The sequence below is a fragment of the Myotis nattereri genome (genome assembly GCF_964212035.1).
Source record: "Myotis nattereri genome assembly, chromosome: 1".
Taxonomy (NCBI): Eukaryota; Metazoa; Chordata; class Mammalia; order Chiroptera; family Vespertilionidae; genus Myotis; species Myotis nattereri.
Genome location: NC_138075.1, coordinates 97,056,394 through 97,077,291, shown reverse-complemented (window position 1 = coordinate 97,077,291; position 20,898 = coordinate 97,056,394). Strand labels below are relative to the sequence as shown.

The window sequence follows — 20,898 nt, the reverse complement described above, 5'->3', positions numbered from 1 at the left end:
CAATTATGTTCTTAAGTTATTCTGACCACGCCTATATATATGCTTAAGAGTTATTATAAAGCTCCTCATACAAATCATACCTTATGCTAAAAAAAGAGAAAACTCTATTCTATAAAGTACCTTGTAAATAAACGAAATCATACACCTTGACAAATTAATTCCTCAACAAATTTTTCTGGGAATTAAGAAGTTAAAGAAAAGTAGAAACTATTATAATCTATTTCTGCGGGATAACTGATGCAAAGATGAAAGTATAAGGAGCTTAAACATGTTTCTGCAAAGCTACAAAAAAAAAAAAAGCATCACTTTCTCCAATTCTGACTCAAAAAAGCATTTCAATCCTACCTTACCTACTCTATGACAGGTGTGGGAAACAATTTTAAGGTAAAAAAATAAAGAAGTTGGCTGATATTTCTAACATAATGAAAATTAATGGAACTCCTTCAAAATAATGGTTTAATTTTATCCTAATGCATATTTAAGACAACCATGATAGACCAGTCTTTTACAAGGTGTAATTATGTTTTAGAGAAGCAGACGCAGTAGGCTTTAAACTTTGATATCCACATGTAATGGACAATGAATGTTTACACATCAGGGGACTCCGGGTTTTTAACTTGAGCTTTAACTGGTGACAGCCAGTTAGCACAACTATCAGCTTAGAAAACTGCTCTTCTATCCCTGAAGTGATTAGACTTAAAAAGGCACTTCCAGTATCATCTGATGGTTAACAATTTATGAGATTTTTTTTCCCCCTCAGAAAACAGGCACCACCTGTATCATAATTTTTTAAAACTTTACATGCAACTGCAATAACAAATAGGAACCTACATACCTAGAACTATCAAATTAGAATAAGTTATTCAAGTATCCAAAGATCTCAATTCCTACAGAAACAAAAGCACTATCTTTCATTAGTAAGGCAACTATTTGCACCAAAAACAATTAAAATGTGAAGGGACAGTGGTTTACAACACAATTAAGAGTTGCAAAACAATTACTTGTTTCTTCCCAGCCCTTTCATCTACTTTTAATACCTTAACATTACCTTTTATTTCCCCAATGCACTACAATAAGTACATGTGGTTGAGAAGACACCCATCACCTCAACCCACCGATTCTTTCACATGCAAATAATCGAGTCAGGTCCTTTCTGGCTGAGAATGTTATTTTCCCTAAAAAACTGAACTTCCTTAACTCACCTGTCAAAATAAGTCACTAAACCTTGCTGGAAAGCCCAATGGACCCAAACACAACATTTTAAGGGGGCCCGCGGTGCTACTTTCGGATGTGTTGCACCGAAGGGCCTGTAGCGACTTCTGAAGCCTGAGCTCGAGTACCAAGTCCTCCCTTCCCCCTCCGTCCCCGCACCCGGCCCTCCTCCCCGGCCTCGGCTGGTACCTGGTAAGGCTGCGAGTCCCCCCTCCGGTCGTGACAGCTGAAAAACAGGAAGAGAGTCGGCGACATGAAGCATCTCGAGGAGAAGGAAGAAAACGGGTGTCCCCCCCCCCCCGACCCCTCCCCGCAGGAGACCTACCGAAGGGACCGGCGGTGAGCCCGCACACGCACACTCGCCCTTTTAAAGGCGGTGACGAGGGCCAAACGCCGCGAACCGGCCGGCGCTCCCTCCACACTCCCTCCGGCCTCGCCGGCTCGCGCGGCCGCGCCTCCTCCCCGGCCCGATCCGGAGCAGGGTTAACAACAAAAATGGCGGCCCAGCCAGCAGCAGATAAGGAGGAACAGCCCCCCCCGCCGCCACCCCCGCCTCCGCCGCGGCCCAGACTGAAACGAAAAGCCAATTTACCCATCACTGAGTCTCTGCTGTTTCCTCGCATACATTACCATCAATGCACGACCTGTGAGTGTGTGTCGGGGGAGGGGGGAAGCAGCCGCGAGAGGCGGGCGGGCGGCAGCACCGGCACCGGAGTCCGGCGCGCCCTAGGCGACTCTGTGCACCTCCCCGTTACTGGCGCCGGCGCTCCCGGGCCATCTCCCTCCGACAGCACCACGCTCACTCTCAGCCCGGGGAGAGGCGCCACCTACACGGCGGAAGCGGCAAACCGGGGGGAGGGGGGCAACAAGACGCGTCCTGCACAGCCCCGCGGAGAGCGACTGCCTCCTCCGCCTTCACCTCCTCTTGCTCCGCTGCCTCTTGCCCTCCTCTCCCCCTGCCGCCGCCTTTCCCTTCTCCTTCGCCTGCCGCCGCCACCGGTGCCGCCGCCGCCGCCGCCGCCGCCGCTCCACCAACTACATCCGGGCAACTCCGAGGCTGCGGCCTTCGGCAAACCTCGGCAGTTTCCGCCGCGCCCCTCCTCTGCCGCCCTCAGCCCTCCTCCCTTCCCCGCGCAGTTCCGGAAGGCCGCCTTCGGCAAACCTCGGCTCGCTCGGGTTTTCCTCTTCCTCTGAGGCCTGGCTCGCCGCCTGGAGAGCTCTCAGTTCTTTCCGGTTGCCGCTGCTTTTCCTCACGCTCACGTCCGGCCACTGCTATCCTAGCTTAAGGAGAGTCCTGCCTGGGGACCCGCTTGAGGCTGGTTCTGGAGGCCCCGGGGTGCGTGGGGAGGGAGCCGTCTTCGGAAGGAGGACGGTGGGGCGCGAGAGAAGCCATCTCGGACTAAGTACGGGAGGCTGGGCTACTGCGCGTGCGCCGAGACGGGGGCGGAGGAGGGGGGAGGGCGCCCTGGGGGAGCGTTCGGGCCGCCGGCTCCCGCCCCTCCGGGCCGGGCGGGCTGGGCGGGGTGGTCGCCAAGCCCTCAGTGGGCGACGGGCGGACCGTGACCCTGGAGCTTCCTCAGCGAGCAGCGACCGGAGCTGCCCTCGGGGTGGTGGGCAGCGCGCGACTGCTCCCTTGGGCCCTGTGCCCGGAACCGGACCTGGGCATCCGCCTCAAACCGGATGCTTCGCGCGCCACCGGCCTGCGACGGGCCGGGGCCGCTTGGAGCTCCGCGCCGCTGGTTAGCAGTAAGTCACGTCCTCAGAAGCGAGCTTTCCAAGTGAGGAGCGACAGGGGTGAAGGATTTAGGGCTATTGTGCAGACGACATGGCCGCGTGCCTGCGAGACGTAAGGTTCTGAGACGGAGCAGGAGCCGCCGCTGGGGCAGTGAATTAAAACGTGGATGAGCCTGGAGCTTTAGGGGCGAAAAGTGTTGAGCCCAATCATACTTGGTTAAGGTTTTTCAGCCCCAGCCGTGCCCAATCCACCCTTTTCTTTATTCCCATTTTTCCTAGGTCATTTGGAGGTTCAGGGTGTGAATCAAAGCGTAGGTTGGGTTAAATGAAATGGTTACAAATTGAATTTTACAGATTGTTACAGTCACAATAGCAACACTGGCAACGCTATAGGGAGGGGAAAAGTCAAGTATACCAAAAAGTTAAGTTTTATTTGAGGGTGGTGGTATTCAGGTGATTTTTTTCTGCTCTTAAACTCCTTTTGCAACTGTAATTTTAAAAAGGATTGTCAGCCCTCCCAGTGTGGCTCGGTGTTTGAGCATGACCTATGAACGGGAGATCATGCCTGGGTGGCGGCCTTGATCCCCAGTAGGGGGCGTTCGGGAGGCAGCCAATCAATGATTCTCTCATGTTTCTATCACTCTCCCCGTCTCCTTTCCTCTGGAATCAATAAAAAAAATATTGTTTTTAAAAGAATTGCAATACACATGAAGTAAATATACAACTATTTTCATAGAAGAAAAAAGCAAGATAGTAAACAAATCAGAGGAAACAAGACCCCTTCAAAAAACAATATAAAAAAGTAACTGATTTTTTTGGGTTCCAACAAGTTACATTATTACAGGACCTAATGAAGAGATAGAATGATATGAGCAAAGGACTCTGAGATCACCATGTATTGAATAAGATACATAACTTTGTCACATCCACCAACCAAATGTTAAGATAATTGCTGTTTGTGAGTACTAGTAAATGCCCACTTAAGCTGTCAGTAAAGAAAAAACTGCCAATGACTGAAATGAGAAAAACCAAGAGTCTTATGTGTAATTTTTAACAAATACATTGAAGACAGGAGAGGAGATTATAGGAGCATAAAAAGTAATGTATATATAAACCTTATGCAGAAACTTTTTGAAAACTGGCAGCAAAAAAAGATAAAAGAAAACTGGCAGCAAAATGTGTTTCTTGTTTGATAATCAGATGTCTGCTGACATTGATACATACCATTTGATCAAAAGCAGCAAAACTGGGCTAAGCTATGGAGGAAACAGTTCCTCATTATTCACAGATTCTCTGTTTGCGAGTTCAACTACTCACTAACATTTGTTTGGAAACCCAAAATCAGTACATGCAGCATTCATAGATATGTGCAGAGCAGCAAAAAATTTAACTTGCCTGACACATTTTCAGATGAGGTTGCACAAGGCTACACAGCCTTATTGTTTCACCTCTCATACTGAAAACAAATGTGCTTTTTACAGTATATATAGTGCCATGTTTTTCACATTTTTTTGTGCTTTTTATTGGTGATTTTGTTGTTTTAAATGCCCCTCCACCCCTTCAGCATAGTGCTAAAGTGATGTTTGGTATTCATTCCTAAACACAGGAAGGCTGTGTGTGCTGTGCCTTGTGGAGAAAACACATTGTAGATAAGCTCCCTTCAGTGCTTACTAGTGCTCTTAACAATGAATTCAATGTTAACAAATCAACAATATATGTAAAATAAGCTGTCTAAGCAGAAACACATAAAACAAGATTATGTACTAATTGCTGATAAAAATGTGACTAGAGTCAGGTAACTAATCCTGTATTTCCCCTAAGAGCAATTCAGTTTCTATTGTGGCTTTATGGAATACTAGAGGCCCAGTGCATGAAATTTGTGCAGGGGGGGGGGGGGGGTCCTCTTAGCCCAGCCTGCACCCTCTCTAATCCAGGACACCTTGGGGGATGTCAACCGGCAATTGGACATCCCTCTCACAAACCGGGACCGCTGGCTCCTAACTGCTCACCTGCCTGTCTGCCTGATTGCCCCTAACTGCCCCCCCTGCCAGCCTGATCACCCTTAACTGCCTCTGCCTGCCAGCCTGCTCACCCCACTGTCCCCCCGCACCAGCCTGGTCGCCCCTTACTACTCTCCCCACCAGCCTGATCGCCTCCAACTGTCCCCCTTTGCTGGCCTGGTCACCCCCAACTGCCCCCCCCAGCCTGGTTGCCCCTCACTGCCCCCCTGCCAGCTGGTCGCCCTATGCAGCCTGCTGTCCAATCATTTGGTCGTCCCTCACTAACCCCCCTGCTGGCCTGGTCACCCCATGCAGCCTGCTGTTCATTCGTTACTGTTACTGTGACAGCATCCCAAACAATTTGCATATTCCTCTATTATTAGTATAGATTACCTCACATTATGAGAATTGACTGTTTACTAAAGTAGACATTTAAATGTTACACCCATTTTTAAAAACTCATCTCATTGCCTACCTTAGATTCCATTATCTGTTTTAAATCCTCCTTTGCAAATACCTTCAATTCTCTCTTTCCTCCATTTTACCTGCCTAAACCACAGTCCTGGTTAATTCATTGTATGCTTGCTTCAGAGCAGTTAACTTGGCTGGAGGAAAAACACATGGTCATGCTAACTCTGAAGTGAACTCCTTGTATTTTCACCACCCTCAGCCTAATTTCCCTAGTCCACTTCCCCTGCCCTCTTAGGCAGCTGTTTAACATTTTCCTGACTATACATGCCTTCTCCTCAATCATAAGTCATTATCTTGCTTATCTCTCTAGAAAATAGAAGAAATAACAGCCCTGACTCCATGCCTTCTTACATTAAATACATTACTATGCTCTACAGTAATTGGGTAAACTGTCAAATTTCCTAAGATCAAACTTTCCACTTTTGCACTGAGTTCAATTTTAATGTTGGAATTGTCTGCTTTCCTTATGAATTTTTTTCTCTCTGAACTGGATCACCTCTGTTGGCTTATAAACATCCTATCTAATAAAAGAGAAACATGGTAATTAGCTGTACGTCCGCTACCCTTCCCATTGGCTAAGCAGGGCGATATGCAAATTAACTGCCAGCCAAGATGGCGGCCGGCAGCCAGGCAGCTTGAAGCTAACATGAGGCTTGCTTGCTTCAGTGACGGAGGACTCCAACGTTCCCCGCCTGCCTTGCCAGCCTCTGAGCTTGCAGTTTGAAACATTGTAACAAATATAGAAGTTAAACAAAACCCCAGAAACCTGCTTTCAGCCCACCGGGATCTCAGAGCTGGAGTTGATACTATGTTTCGATTATAGAACTCAAACAAACTAGATACCTGCTTTCAGCAGCAGTGGCCTCAGAGCTGGAGCCAGAGCTAAAGCTGGCCCAGAATAAAAAAGAAAAGAAGGAGCAGTTGGAAGCTTCAGTCCCAGCCTGAAAACAGCCCTCAGCCCCTCACCCAGACTGGCCAGGCACCCCAGTGGGGACCCCCACCCTGAAGGGTGTGTGACCAGCTGCAAACAGGCATCATCCCCTCACCCAGGCTGGCCAGGCACCCCAGTGGGGACCCCCACCCTGATCCAGGACATCCTTCAGGGCAAACCAGCCGGCCCCCACCCGTGCACCAGGCCTCTATCCTATATAGTAAAAGGGTAATATGCCTCCCAGCACCGGGATCAGCAGAGCCGCGAGGCCTCCCAGCACAGGGATCAGTAGAGCTGAGAGGCCTCCCAGCACCAGAATCAGTGTGACAGGAGGCAGCGCCCAAACCCCCTGATGGCCCTGCGGCTCTGTGTGTGACAGGGGGCGGGGCCACAACCTACCTATCCGCCCTGCTTTGTTCGTGACAGAGGAAGGCGCCCCAACCCCCTGATCAGCCCTGCTTTGTTCCTGATACGGGGGAGCTCCCCAACCCCCTGATCGGCCCTGCTCTGTGCCTGACAGGGGGGAGCTCCCCAACCTCCTGATTGCCCTGCGGCTCTGTGTGTGACAGTGCGGCGTCCCAACCCCCCCACCCCACGGGCCCTGCTTTGTGTGTGATGGGGTAGAGCCATAACCTCCCCATCGGCCCTGCCCTGAGTGTGACAGTGGCGGCGCCCCAACCCCCTGATCGGCCCTGCTCTGTGGGTGATAGAGAGCGGCGCCCCAACCCCCTGATCCGCCCTGCTCTGTGTGTGACAGGGGAGAGCTCCCCAACCCCCTGATGGGCCCTGCTCTGTGCATGACAGGGTACAGAGCCCCAACCCCCCTGATGGGCCCTGCTCTGTGCGTGACAGGGCAGCGCCCCAACCCCCCTGATGGGCCCTGCTCTGTGCGTGACAGGGTACGGAGCCCCAATCCCCCTGATGGGCCCTGCTCTGTGCATGACAGGGTGGCGCCGCAACCTCCCCATCGACCCTGCCTTGAGTGTAACAGGGGGCGGTGCCCCAACCCCCCTATTGGCCCTACCCTGAGCATGACTGAGGGTGGCATCGCAACTTCCCCATCCGCCGTGCTCTGTGCATGATGGGGCAGCGCCCCAACTCCCCAATCGGCCCTGCTCTGAGCCCGTCCAGGGGCTGCACCTAGGGATTGGGCCTGCCCTCTGCAACCCGGGAGCAGGCCTAAGCCAGCAGGTCGTTATCTCCTGAGGGGTCCCAGACTGCGAGAGGGCACAGGCCGGGCTGAGGGACCCTTCCTCCCCCACGAGTGCACAAATTTTTGTGCACCGGGCCTCTAGGCTATATATATAAAAGGCCAATATGCTAAGTGTCCAGCCATCCAATTGGTTGCTATGATGCACACTGACCACCAGGGGGCAGACACTCAACACAGGAGCTTCTGTGACACATACTGGCCATTTACAGAGAAACGGCACCGCAGACCATGCACCAACAAAGCAACACTCGGCTCCTCCTCCCCCCCCCCCCCCCACCGCCACCACCCTGGGTGATACCCCACCAAATCGCAGCCAATGCTGCCAAGACCCTGTGGTGCAAAATGTGCCCTACAGCCCAGCCCAGCCTAGAACCAGTGGCTGTGGTAATGATGTCATGTAGCAACACCTGGTTTCCTCTCCCTAGCAACAGGCCATTTAACAATAAGTGGCACTACAAACCTAGCACCCACAAAGCAACACTCAGCTTCCTCCAAGTGGGACACAGGCCCTGCCATCGCCCCTGAGCGACACTCCACCAAGTCATAGCTGATGCTGCCGAGACCCCATGGCGCAAAATGTGGCCCATAGCCCAGCCCAGCCCGGTAATGACATCACGTAGCAACACACAGCTTCCTCTCCCTAGCCACTAGCCTCCTTGCAGTTTCTTCAGCCTAGGAACAGGACTTGCTTTATAGCCAGGTGCAAACATTTTACACTTTAACCAAATGCCTGTGAAGCATTTTCCCATGCCTCATCTCATTTGATCCTCACAGAAGTCCTGGAATAGGTAGATAGGAGGCTCGGTAGAATCCTATTTTCATTAGCCGGAAAGAGGAGATTTAGAAAGTTTAGAAACTTGACCCGACTGAAAAAGAAGTAAGAAATGGTGGACCTTGAAAATGACTTCAGGTTTTCTCACTGTGCAGAATATAGTCAAAACACTGCTGCAGTTAAATATTTTATCCTTTGTTTTCCCTGTGTGATCTACAATAATAATCTGCTTCATGTTGTTATTTACCACTGTGTTGCTGACAATTACCTGAAAGAGAAGTTGGGGTGCTTCACTGGGCTGGAAAAAGTTTAGCTACATCAGAAAGCAGGTCTAATTAAGCAAGTTTATTCTATATATAAAAGGCTAACTTGACTATCCTATGCACGATACATATAAAGCTCTCGCTGGCGCCAATCACATGCGTGTATTTCCATCTGTCATTGTCGATCGTGAGTTTGGTTGACACTTCTATTATAGAAAAAGGGCGAATAGCGATATTAAAATATCTCTTCTAATTAATTTCTTTTCAATGTTCACGAATCTATGCACCGGGCCACCACCCTGGTGTTATTAGTATTTTAATAATTACCTTTTGTTTAAAAAAAAATCTTGACCTGTATCTCCCTTCAGATATTATCCCATTGCTGTGATCTGCTCTCCTCTACAGAAAAACTTCATCTCTGCTTCTACTACTCTCTTGAACTCACACTCCATTGAAACTGCATAAGATCAACAGCAGCCTTTCCTCTTGCTTCTCTTCATATTTCTTAGTTTCCTTGCTGGTTCTTCCTCATTTTCTAGCCTCTAAATCAGTGGTTCTCAACCTTCTGGCCCTTTAAATACAGTTCCTTATGTTGTGACTCAACCATAAAATTATTTTTGTTGCTACTTCATAACTGTAATTTTGCTACTGTTATGAATTGTAATGTAAATATCTGATATGCAGGATGGTCTTAGGTGACCCCTGTGAAAGGGTCGTTTGACCCCCAAAGGGGTCGCGACCAACAGGTTGAGAACCACTGCTCTAAATGCTGGAATGCCCCAGAATTCAAATCTTACAATTTGGACTGCTTCTCCTCTCTCTCTGTTCTCTCTTCCTAGGCAATCCATCCAGATCTTTGGCTAACTGAAATCCCCATTTGAATTTCCAGACCACATCTTTGCCCTAAACACTGGCATCACAGACTTAATATATCCAAAACCAAACTCTTAATTTTTTTCCCCTCAAACCAATCCTGATCAGGTGTTTCCTCTGAGGACTCTATAAATGGAACCTGACTACCCTCTCTCCTTTACCCTGCTCTATCTTTCTTATACAGTTTGCTACATAACATGTTATGTATATGGCTTATCGGTTATCTGCCCCTAGAATAAAAGCTCTGTGTGACATATCAGTTAAATATTTGTTGAATGAAAGGATATTTGCCTACAAAAATATATACAAAGAAAATAACAAATATTGTAATGCTTATGAGAAAAAAAAGTATATGGTTCTATTTCTGCTTGCTTTCTAAAAGAATAGAACTATAAATCCAGTCCTGCTGTCACAAATACAATGGGGGAAAGCTGGGTTATTCCTAATACAGATGAAAATATATTGTATCAGATAACATTTGAAAAAAGTACATAAATTTGCATATATATAACATCTTAAGGAGACCATTTTTATTTCTAAAGAGTGAAATCAGGTTTGTAAATGAGCAAAAGACACATATTTCTACCAATAGATTAACACATATCAACCAATGGGGGTTGTGGGGCGGGGACTTTTAGCCCATAGTTTGTAGGTGATCCTGATTTTAACATGATCCTATTGTTGGAAGAAGAATCAAAAAGTGAAGTCTTCAACCTCTAGTTGTAAAAGGTACTTAAAAAGGTTTTGCTGGAATTTCAAAAGGGTAAAGAATAAGGATGTATTCCCTGAAAATTTTACCTGCCTCTTTTTATTTCTGTCTCTTTTTTCCTTGTCCTTCACCTCCTCTAAAACTCGGCATAGCATACTAATTAAAATCATGAATTTTGGATGCCAAAACCGGTTTGGCTCAGTGGATAGAGCATCGGCCTGCGGACTGAAAGGTCCCAGGTTCGATTCCGGTCAAGGGCATGTACCTGGGTTGCGGGCATATCCCCAGTAGGAGATGTGCAGGAGGCAGCTGATTGATGTTTCTCTCTCATCGATGTTTCTAACTCTCTATCTCTCTCCCTTCCTCTCTGTAAAAAATCAATAAAATATATTTAAAAAAATAAAATAAAATAAAATCATGAATTTTGGAATCAGAATTACATAATGTAGAGCTTTGGCTACATCATTGACAAGCAAATTACTAAAATCTCAGAAATTGTGGCCGAAACTGGTTTGGCTCAGTGGATAGAGCGTCGGCCTGCGGACTGAAGGGTCCCAGGTTCGATTCCGGTCGGGGTCACGTACCTTGGTTGCGGGCATATCCCCAGTGGGAGATGTGTAGGAGGCAGCTGATTGATGTTTCTCTCTCATCGATGTTTCTAACTCTCTATCTCTCTCCCTTCCTCTTTGAAAAAAATCAATAAAATATATTTTAAAAAAAAGAAAAAAAAAAAGAAATTGTGCTTCCTTGTATCTAAAATTGGCTTGATAGGACATAGGGCTGTCTGTAAATAATAAATTATATAAATATTTTAGCACCTGGCACATGTATGTTTCACTACTGGTGGTTATCATTCATTCAAAAAAAGCATTGAACTTCTCTGTATCATGTCTTAGGATCCTAGTATTAATCAAATTCACTTGGTCTCTGTTCTTCTGGAGTTTATATTTTAACTACAATACATAACTGAAAGAAGACCTTGTTGTTCTCAGATTTATAATGTGACGCTTTCATTCACTATGTGGGAAAAATAGGAAAACTGCAACAGAAATCACTATTTAGAAAAGGGGAATAAAGTCCTATAGGGGAATAAAGCACCATCTATATATATAAAAGGCTAATATGCAAAGTGTTCCCTCGGGAGTTCGACCAGGAGACCGGGAGTTTGATCACTCGCTATGACATGCGCTGACCATCGGGGTGGCGTGGAACATGCCGGGCTACCAGCTGTGGCATCAGGATGCCAAGGGAGCGAGGGAAGGTGGAGGCGGGGAACCATGTGGCGGCAGCATGCAGATGGCAAGGGAAGGGGCAGGTAGGGAGGCGGGGGGGAGCGCGGTGGCGGAACACAGGCAGCAAGGGAAGGGGGAGGCGGGGAACCTGATCGGCCCTGATTGCCAGACAGGCCTAGGGACCCTACCTGTGCATGAATTTTGTGCACTGGGTCTCTAGTATCAATATAAGGTTCCTCCAAGTGATAGACACTAAAGTGCAGCCAAGAAAGAGTAATATAATACGCTAAACTATCAATTTTCAACTGGTGTGCCACAAAAATTTTAAAATATGCAATACCTGACTATTTACTCAGGGGCACTGACCTCTTTTAGATTGTCAAATTAAAAAATGACAACAGCCAACACAATAGCCATCTGGTGTGAATGAATAAGTATTATACCTGGGAGTGTGTGGAGGTAGAAGAAGAAGGTATAGGGAGGATAAATAGTGATAGAAAAAAAAAAGAAAGAAAAACAATAATTTTTTTTTGTCAGGTTGGCAAAAAATATAATGCATTTTTTGGTGTGCCACAGAATTTTAGTAATTAGTTTATGTGTGTCATGAGATAAAAAGGGTTGAAAAATCGCTGTCCTAAACCCTTTGACTCTGTCTGGCAAAACCAGCCAGAATTAACCCAACTATTCACTTTTTTAGTATCTCTGAGCAGCTACACACTGCTGAAGACTGTTTAACAATAGAATGGATGGATTCCACTAAAATATGATCACCTAAATCAAATTAACCCTCACCTCAGAACAACCAGGCAAGTTACCCACTGCTCAACTTTCTCACCCACTCAGCAAGTTTTTCAAATGTCCACTTTTGTTGAACCTATCCCCCTTATTTGACTACTTCCCCTTTTTTGTCAGCAGTTAACTTCACCCCCTTTCTCCTAAACTAAAGCCACCAAATGGAAATTTATTCCTGCTTCCAAATATGAAATTTACTTACACCCAACTTATCCTTCTCTCTATTTACTCAACAGTTTATTGAGTAAATAAATTAGGATGTGCTGGGGATACATTAACGAACAATGCAAACAAAAAAATCTCTACCCTCCTGGAGTTTATATACTAGTGGGAAAAGACAAGCATAATATGCATAAGTGGTGTGGTAGTAACTTAGAAAGTACTAAGTGCTGTGGAGAAGAATAGAAGGTGATAGGAAGTAGCGGATTACAGAGTAATATGGACATTAAGCAAGGGACATTTAAGCAAAGGATTGAAATGTGATGAAGGAGCATGCTATATGGGTGTCTGGAGAGGAGGGTTCCTTGCAAAAGGGACCAGCAAAAGCAAATGTCCGGAGGTAGGAGTGTGTTGGTACGTTCAAGAATATGTAATAAGGAGCCCGGCTGATGTGGCTCAGTGATTGAGCTTCGACCCATGACCCAGGAAGCCACACAGTTCAATTCCCAGTCAGGGCACATGCCTGGATTCCAGGCTCCATCCCCAGAAGGGGCCATACAGGAGGCAGCCAATCAATGATTCTCTCTCATCATTGTTCCTATCCGTCTCCCTCTCCCTTCTCTTTGAAATCAATAAAATATATTACAAATAAAATAAAAAAGAATAACACAAAGCTATATGGGTGAAATATAGTGGAAAATAATAGGAAAGGTCAAAAGAAAGTTGGATTTTATTCTGAGTGAGATGCGAAACCATGGAATTCTGAGCAGAGAAGTGATACTGGCTACTGGGGTTAGAGTAGTCTATATGACAAGGAAGGAAGCAGAGAAACTAGAATACATTTGCATTGTCCTAAGGTCACTATTTCAAAACAGGAGGTAAGCCTCTATAAGGCTATTTCCTTCACTTACGCTTTTCTCCCACTCCTTCAATTACTTTACTACTGATAGTAGTATACTCAAACTATCCCTTTCATCTGGATCATTTTCATTTGTTTCTAAACATGTCTGAATCCTGTGACAAAAAAAAGAAAAAAGAAAGACCTTCCTTGACCCCATTACTGCTGTCACATTCTTCATTTCAGCCAAATTTCCAATAAGGCTCATCTCTGACAACTCTAGTTTCATTCACTCCTCTATTCATATTTTGTCAAAATAGATGCTCCTAAGGTAGTAATTCTTCCGTGCTGATTCTCCACAGAGCATTTGGAAATGTGTGGCAGTGTATTTTTGGTTTTGAGTTATATATTTTTAGTTATAACAGAGTGAGGTGTGCTACTGGTGTTTAGTTGTCAAAAGTCAAGGATACCTAACATACTGCAATGTGTAGGACGCATTCCTCACATTTAAGAATTGTTCTGATTAAAATACCAATTTCACCCCATTGAAAAATAGTCTTAATGTCACTCTTTGACTTCTATGTACCTATTATCCACAATATTTTTCAGTCTTTCTCCTGCTTGCTCTTAGAACATTTTACAGCAGTAGTTACTCTCTTTGTATTATCCCTCTCTCTTGGCTTCTGTAATACATTACATTCCTTGTTTACATCCTACCTCTCTAAAAACTCCCCTCAATTCTTTTTATAGACCCATCCTCCTCTACTTCACTACCATATGTTGAGGTTCTTAAAAATCAGTCCCTTGAAGGTGATATTAACAAAAATGGTGAGTTGGGAACTCCAAGGACATATCCCTCTACATAAAGAGCAAATAAATTTCAGAACTTATTTAGAATCAAGATTATGTGAACTCTAGAAACTAATCAAACATTACGGTAACCAGACAAACAATGAAGAAAAAGTTTGTTGAATCTCCATAGAAGAGCTTTGTGGCCCGATTTAAACTTATTGTGGCCCCATTTCATGATCCCCCGTTCAGTGACAATTTTGAAGACCACAATCTGCATTTCTAATGTAGATTCTTGGTGCCAGATAGAGCAGAATGGATCTTGTCCTCAAAGAATTATGGTAGTTTGTTTTGACATGTCTGGTGGCTCTCTGAAGGACTGGTGCAAAGAGCTTGTTCTTATTTTGCCTAACTCAGAACTTCCCTAAGACACAGAGGCAACTACCCAGGGGGCATTTGTAAAAAAACATTTTTATAGGGAAGTTATTAACTGCTGCCACCTGTGGAGAGAAATAACAATTGGAGCAAACAAAAGACACAACAAAAAGCCTTGGAGGAAAGACTGAAGTATGAGGGACTTTGGAGAATAAAAATATGTAAGAATAAAAATTCTTACATATTCCTGGGAATCTGAAAGGCCACATGCATGCCCAGGATGGGGCAAATGTTCAGAAAGGACCTGAAAAAGCCCTACACACTCACCTCTGGCTAACTTTCAGGCTCTGCTCAAATAGGAAGTAAGGTAGATTTGTAGCTTGCCCAATACATACATAGAACCCACTGTCAAAGACTCGAGTTTTTATTTTTTGGTCCTAGGTATTTAAGGTAATCTCTGATGAATCACTAGCTGGCCACTATGCCAACAAAACAGACTTAAATAGCCACACACAGTAATAGAGAGTTTATAAAATTATTTTAGAAAATTTAGTAAAAAAAATAGACAACAGCAACCATAATGAGCAGCAACAAACTAGGGAGCATGAAAATCTTATTTCCAGACTTGCCACAGTATAATAATTTAAATGTCTAGTTTTCAACAAAAAAATTACAAGTCAGGCATAAAAAGAAGAAAGTATGGCCCATACACAGAAAATAAATTAGTAGAAACTCTAATGAAGAACACATATATTGGCCTTATTAGACAAAGATTTACCATGAACCCTTTTAAAGATGTTGCAAGAGTTAAGTGAAATCATGGACAAAGAACTAAAGGATATCAGAAAAACAATGTCTCACTAAATAAGGGAATCTCAGTAAAGAGATTGAAATTGTAAAAAGGAACCAAATAGAAATTCTGCAGTTGAAAAATACGATAACTGAAACTAAAAATTAACTGGAGGGGTTCAACAAAAGCAGTGAGAAGAAAGAATCAGCAGAGTTTAAGATAAGTCAATTAAGATCACCCAATCTGAGATGCAGAAAGGAAAAAAAGTGAACAGAGCTTAAGAGACCTGTGGGAAAATATTAAGCATACTAATTTTTGCATGATGGGTGTCCAAGGAGGAGGGGAGAGATAGGGGAAGAAAAAGACAATTTGAAGAAATAATTGTCAAAAACTTCCCAAATTTGATAAAAGACATGAGTCCATGTGTTTAAGAAGCTCAACCATCTCCAAGTATGTTAAATTCAGAGACCTACACCAAGACACATTACAAACAAACTGTCAAAAGTCATTGACAATTTTTTAAAAATATTTTTTATTGATATCAGAGAGGAGGGGGAGAGAGAGAGAGAGAAATATCAATGATGAGAGAGAATCATTGATCGACTGCCTCTTGCACACCCCCTACTGGGGATTGAGCCTGCAACCCAGGCATGTGCCCTTGACTGGAATCAAACCCAGGACTCTTCAGTCCATGGGCCGATGCTCTATCCACCGAGCCAAACGGGCTAGGGCTGACAAAGAATTTTGAGAGAAGCAAGTCCTTACATACAAGAGATCTGTAATAATAAAAGGGTAATATGCTAATTAGACTGGATGTCATTCCGGACGTCCTTCCTGACGAAGCCAGGGCCAGAGAGAAGCCAGCCCGGGTCCCAGATGCCTGCGTGCGGCCCAAGGGAAGCCAGCCCGGGTCCTGGGTGCCTGCTGGCAGCCGGAGGAGGGAAGCCAGTACCAGCAGCCGGGGGAAGGAAGGCCTATTCTTGCACGAATTTTCATACATCGGTCCTCTAGTTCTCAGATAAACAAAAATGATTTGTTTGTCACTATAAGATCTGCCATACAAAAAATACCAAATGGAGTCCTTCAGCCTGAAATGAAGGGACACTGGGCAGTACCATGAAGAAATCAACACTGTTAATGGTAACTGTATAGGTAGATAAAAAAAGTCAGGGTTAATGTATTTTTTGTTAGTAACTCTTTTTTGTGATTTGAAAGATAACTACAAAAACAATAGTTATAAATCTGTGTCATTGGGCACACAAAGTATAAAGATGTAATTTGCAATAACATGAGAGAGAGATGAAGCCTAGGAGAAAAAATTTTTATTAGTGAAATGGTAAATTTTTTACTAATGAAACTGTCCCATTTCCTTATTCCTTTTTGCAACACAGTTTCTTGAAATAATAGTCTATGTTTGTCTCAAATACCTCCCTTGTCATTCTCACCTGAACTTAGTTAGTCCTGTCAGAATTTCACCCCTTCACCAAAAAAGCTTTTGTCAAATCACTAATACCCTCCATAAGGTAGTTCCAAAGGTTAATCATTAATTCTATGATTATTTGACCTACAGCGACATTTGGCACGGTGGATTTACTCCTTCCTCCATAATATACTCCCCCCACCACCCCTGCCTTCATTTCCAGAACAGCACAATTTCTCCCTACATTACGGATGTCTCCTTTACTGATCTGATGCTTCTTCCTAATCTCATGTTAGAGTGCCCTGGGCTCAGTTCTTTCTCCGTATATACATCTTAGTGATCTTAACTAGTTTCATGACCTAAAACCATCTGTTTACTGACAACTTTCTAGTTTATATCTAGCCTTCTTTCCTGAAATTCTATATTCTCTATTGATATCTCCATTTGGAGGTCAAATGGACATCTGAAACTTAACATTCAAAAGCAAATTCCTGATTTTCAACCCTTATCCTGTTCAGGAGTCATTCTATAGTTTTACTGATGCTAATTCCGTCCTTCATGTTGCTGAGGCTTGATTTTTCTCTTTTACACCACACATTCTATCAAGGAATTCTGTTGACTGTACCTTTGAAGTAGAACTAGACTACTTCTCAGTTCCTCTATGACTGCCACTCTTATCCAAGCTAGTATCATCCCTCACCTAGATTACTGCTTAGTTACCTACTATTGGATCTCTCTGGTTCTACCCTTGCTCCCTATAGTCTATGCTCAACATAATAGCCAGTGTTGCTTTTAAAATATAAATATCCCTGTGTGGTCTGCTTAGAAGTTTACAATGACTCCTTTTATCACTCGTAGTGAAACCTACGGTCATAACCTAAAGCCTTTGCTCCCACTCCTTCCTCTCTGACCTCATCTTCAATTCTCTGTCCTTGCTTTCTCTAATGGCCTCCTTACCCTTCAAATGATCTTGGCATGCTACCACTGGAGGGCTTTTGCACAAGCTGTTTATTCTTCATTCTGCTATGTGCCCATTTGGCTAACTCCCTTATTTCTTTTAAGTTCTTGCTCAGATTTCACTTTCTCAGGTTTTTTTTAAAATCACCATATTTAAAATTGAAGCCCTTCCACCTTTACCTATGATTCCCCTTATTGTCTGTTTTATTTTACCTATTAATACTTGTCACCTTCTAGCATACTGTTTATCTTACTGATTGTGTCTATTGCTTGCTACTTACTAATGTAAGTTTCACAAAGTTAGGATTCTTTCTTTTTTTAAAAAAAAATTATTGATTTTTTTTACAGAGAGGAAGGAAGAGGGATAGAGAGTTAGAAACATCGATCAGCTGCGTCCTGCACACCCCCCCCCCCCCCACCGGGGATGTGCCCACAACCAAGGTACATGCCCCTGACCGGAATCGAACCTGGGACCCCCCCTCCCCCCAGTCCCCAGTCCGCAGGCTCTATCCACTGAGCCAAACCGTTTACAGCAGGATTCTTTCTTTTGCTCACTGATATATCTCAAGTATGTGGCTCATAGTTGATGCTTGATAAATATTTGATGAATGAATGAACAGATGAATCAAAAAATGAACAACTTGCTATCTTTTAAAACACTTGTGGATGAAAGGGGGGGATATACGATAGTCCAGTGACCAAATGTGACAAAGTGATTCTATATAATAAAACACTAATATGCAAATTGACCAAACGGCAGAATGACTGGTCACTATGATGCACACTGACCACCAGGGGCCAGATGCTCAACCCAGGAGCTGCCCCCTGGTGGTCAGTGCGCTCCCACAGGGTGAGTGCCACTCAGAAGCCAGGGTCACGGCTGGCAAGCACAGCGGCAGTGGCGGGAGCCTCTCCCACCTCCGAGGCAGCGCTAAGGAGCAGCGAGCCTGGCTTCTGACTAACGAGCATAGCAGTGGTGATAGGAGCCTCTCCCGCCAACACTGCAGGCAGGTGGTAAGGAGCGAGGGGTCCCGGACTGCAAGAGGGCGCAGGCTGGGCTCATTCCCCCGCTACCCCTATCCCCCCCCCCCCTCAGTGCATGAAGCTCATGCTCTGGGCCTCTACTCTGATTATAATTCCTAACTGGGCAGGCCATGGTGGGTAGTCACACCCCAGGCCTGTAACTTTAGTAAAAAGTTTTTAAGCAAGTGGTGCCCATTGTTTTTGTGCATCTAGGCCAGTGGTCGGCAAAGTCATTAGTCAACAGAGCCAAATATCAACAGTACAACGATTGAAATTTCTTTTGAGAGCCAAATTTTTTAAACTTAAACTATATAGGTAGGTACATTGTTATTAACTTAATTAGAGTACTCCTAAGCTGGCCTTTGCTAAAAATGTCCTCAATCTGATTGAGGTATGTTAGCTGAGGTCAATCCCTTCCAACTCTTCCATCCACACTCGTCTTGTATACTTGGTTTGTCCATCTCTTTTCATCCTCTCTATATGTCCAAACCATCTCAACATACCTTTCTCAGTCCTCGACACTACATCTTCTTTCACTTCACAGCATTCCCTAAAATTAACTTAATAAACTTTACTTAAAGTTTTAAGTCTTAGTTAAACTATAGGTACGTTGAATAAAACTTGATATCATACTTAATAATGATATTATTTATTGATAAAATTAAATCCCTGCCCTAACTGGTTTGGCTCAGTGGATAGAGCGTCGGCCTGCGGATTCAAGGGTCCCAGGTTCGATTCCAGTCAAGGGCATGTACCTTGGTTGCGGGCACATACCCAGTGGGGAGTGTGCAGGAGGCAGCTGATCGATGTTTCTAATTCTCTATCCCTCTCTCTTCCTCTCTGTAAAAAAAAAAAATCAATAAAATATATATAAAAAAATTAAATTCCTTACAATTTACACGCCTACCCCACGCTGCGTATCCCGCGGCCCACCTGCACCGCGTCTCCCATCTCCTGACCAACGGACACCCCCCACTTCTTCTAACGCCACTTCTTCAAAATAGACTTGCCTGGGCCAAAAACCGACTTCTGTGCATGGGCCACGAAGTTTGAATCGCACTTTATGTGCGCACCCGCACATTGTATTTTGTGGAAGAGCCACACTCAAGGGGCCAAAGAGCCGCATATGGCTCGTGAGCCGCAGTTTGCCAACCACTGCTCTAGGCTAACACACCTTGCAATGCCATCAGTAATTCTCTTTTCCAGACCCCTCAAATGGGCAAAGGACCACCAAGGGAGCATATAACGTAACTTTCCTGTACCTTGCTTTCTCCCACCTTCGTTTAATTTTTTTTCTTCCTTCCTTAATTCCACACTTATAAAAGAAACTGTATAACTGTCATTTTTTGGAACATTTGAAATCTTACATCCCAGCATTGTTGTCAGTTTGTCTCAAATAAGCTCTTTTTCTTTGTGTGTTTTTTTAAGTTTATTTTTATTGTTGAAAGTATTACAGATGTCCCTTTTTCTTCCCCATTGATCCCTTCTACTCTATACCTGCCCCTCCCAGGCCTTCACCACACTATTGTCTGGGTTCATGGGCTATGCATATATGCATATAAGTCCCCTGATTTAATCTCTCCCCACCCACCACCCACCCCTACTTTCCCTCTGGAATTTGTCAGTCTGTTCCATGCTTCTATGTCTCTGGATCTGTTTTGTTCATTAGTTTTTTTTATTCATTAGATTCCACATATGAGTGAGATCCTATGATACTTTTCTTTCTCTGACTGGCTTATTTTGCTTAGCATAATACTCTCCAGGACCCTACATGCTGTCTCAAATGGTAAGAAACCCTTCTTTTTTTATAGCTGCATTGTATTCCATGGTGTAAATATACCACAGATTTTTTATCCATTCATCATTACATCTCATAGGGCAAAGGAAACTGAGGAGAAAATAAACAAATGGGACTACATCAAAATAAAAAGCTTCTGCGCAGCAAAAAAACAAAACACCACACAACACAAAACCATTAACCAAATGAAAAGGAGCCCAATGCATAGGGAAAAATATTTGCCAATGATAAATCTGATAAGGTATTAATTTCCAAAATATATAAGAAAAACAACAAAAGAAAGACAAACAGTTCAATTAAAAAATGAGGAAAGGATTAAAAAGACTCTTCTCCAAAGTGGACATACAGAAGGCCAAGAGACATATGAAAAGCTCAGTCACTAATCATCCAAGAGTTGCAAATTAGAATGACAATGAGGTATCTCCTCACACCTTTCAGAATGGTGTGATCAACAAACAACAAGTGCTGGCAAGGATGTGGAGAAAGGGAACCCTAGTACATTGCTGGTGGGAATGCAGACTGGTGCAGCCACTGTGGAAAACTGTAT

The 20,898-nt window shown here is 44.3% G+C and overlaps 2 protein-coding genes across 4 annotated transcripts in view; one reads left to right on the top strand and one right to left on the bottom strand.

Annotated features, from left to right (window-relative positions):
* WAC (WW domain containing adaptor with coiled-coil) overlaps positions 1 to 2,643 on the bottom strand; it is a 101,499-nt gene extending 98,856 nt beyond the window's left edge. For 2 of the 3 annotated variants that reach the window (XM_081087544.1, XM_081087546.1), the window contains exons 1-2: positions 1,805 to 2,283; positions 1,402 to 1,438 (exon numbers count right to left, since the gene is read on the bottom strand). In XM_081087544.1, coding sequence (XP_080943670.1) covers positions 1,402 to 1,438; positions 1,805 to 1,845 — 78 coding nt within the window. In that variant the 5' untranslated portion in view covers positions 1,846 to 2,283. Of the gene's footprint in view, positions 1 to 1,401; positions 1,439 to 1,804; positions 2,284 to 2,374 lie in introns of those variants that run through there. The other variant, XM_081087545.1, reaches the window with a different exon arrangement.
* An 11-nt stretch (positions 2,644 to 2,654) lies between these two features.
* The window catches only part of RAB18 (RAB18, member RAS oncogene family), a 160,744-nt gene continuing 142,500 nt past the window's right edge, over positions 2,655 to 20,898 (top strand). The window contains exon 1 of the mRNA XM_081087513.1: positions 2,655 to 2,958. The gene's annotated coding sequence lies outside the window, so the exon portion shown is untranslated. The remainder of the gene's footprint in view (positions 2,959 to 20,898) is intronic.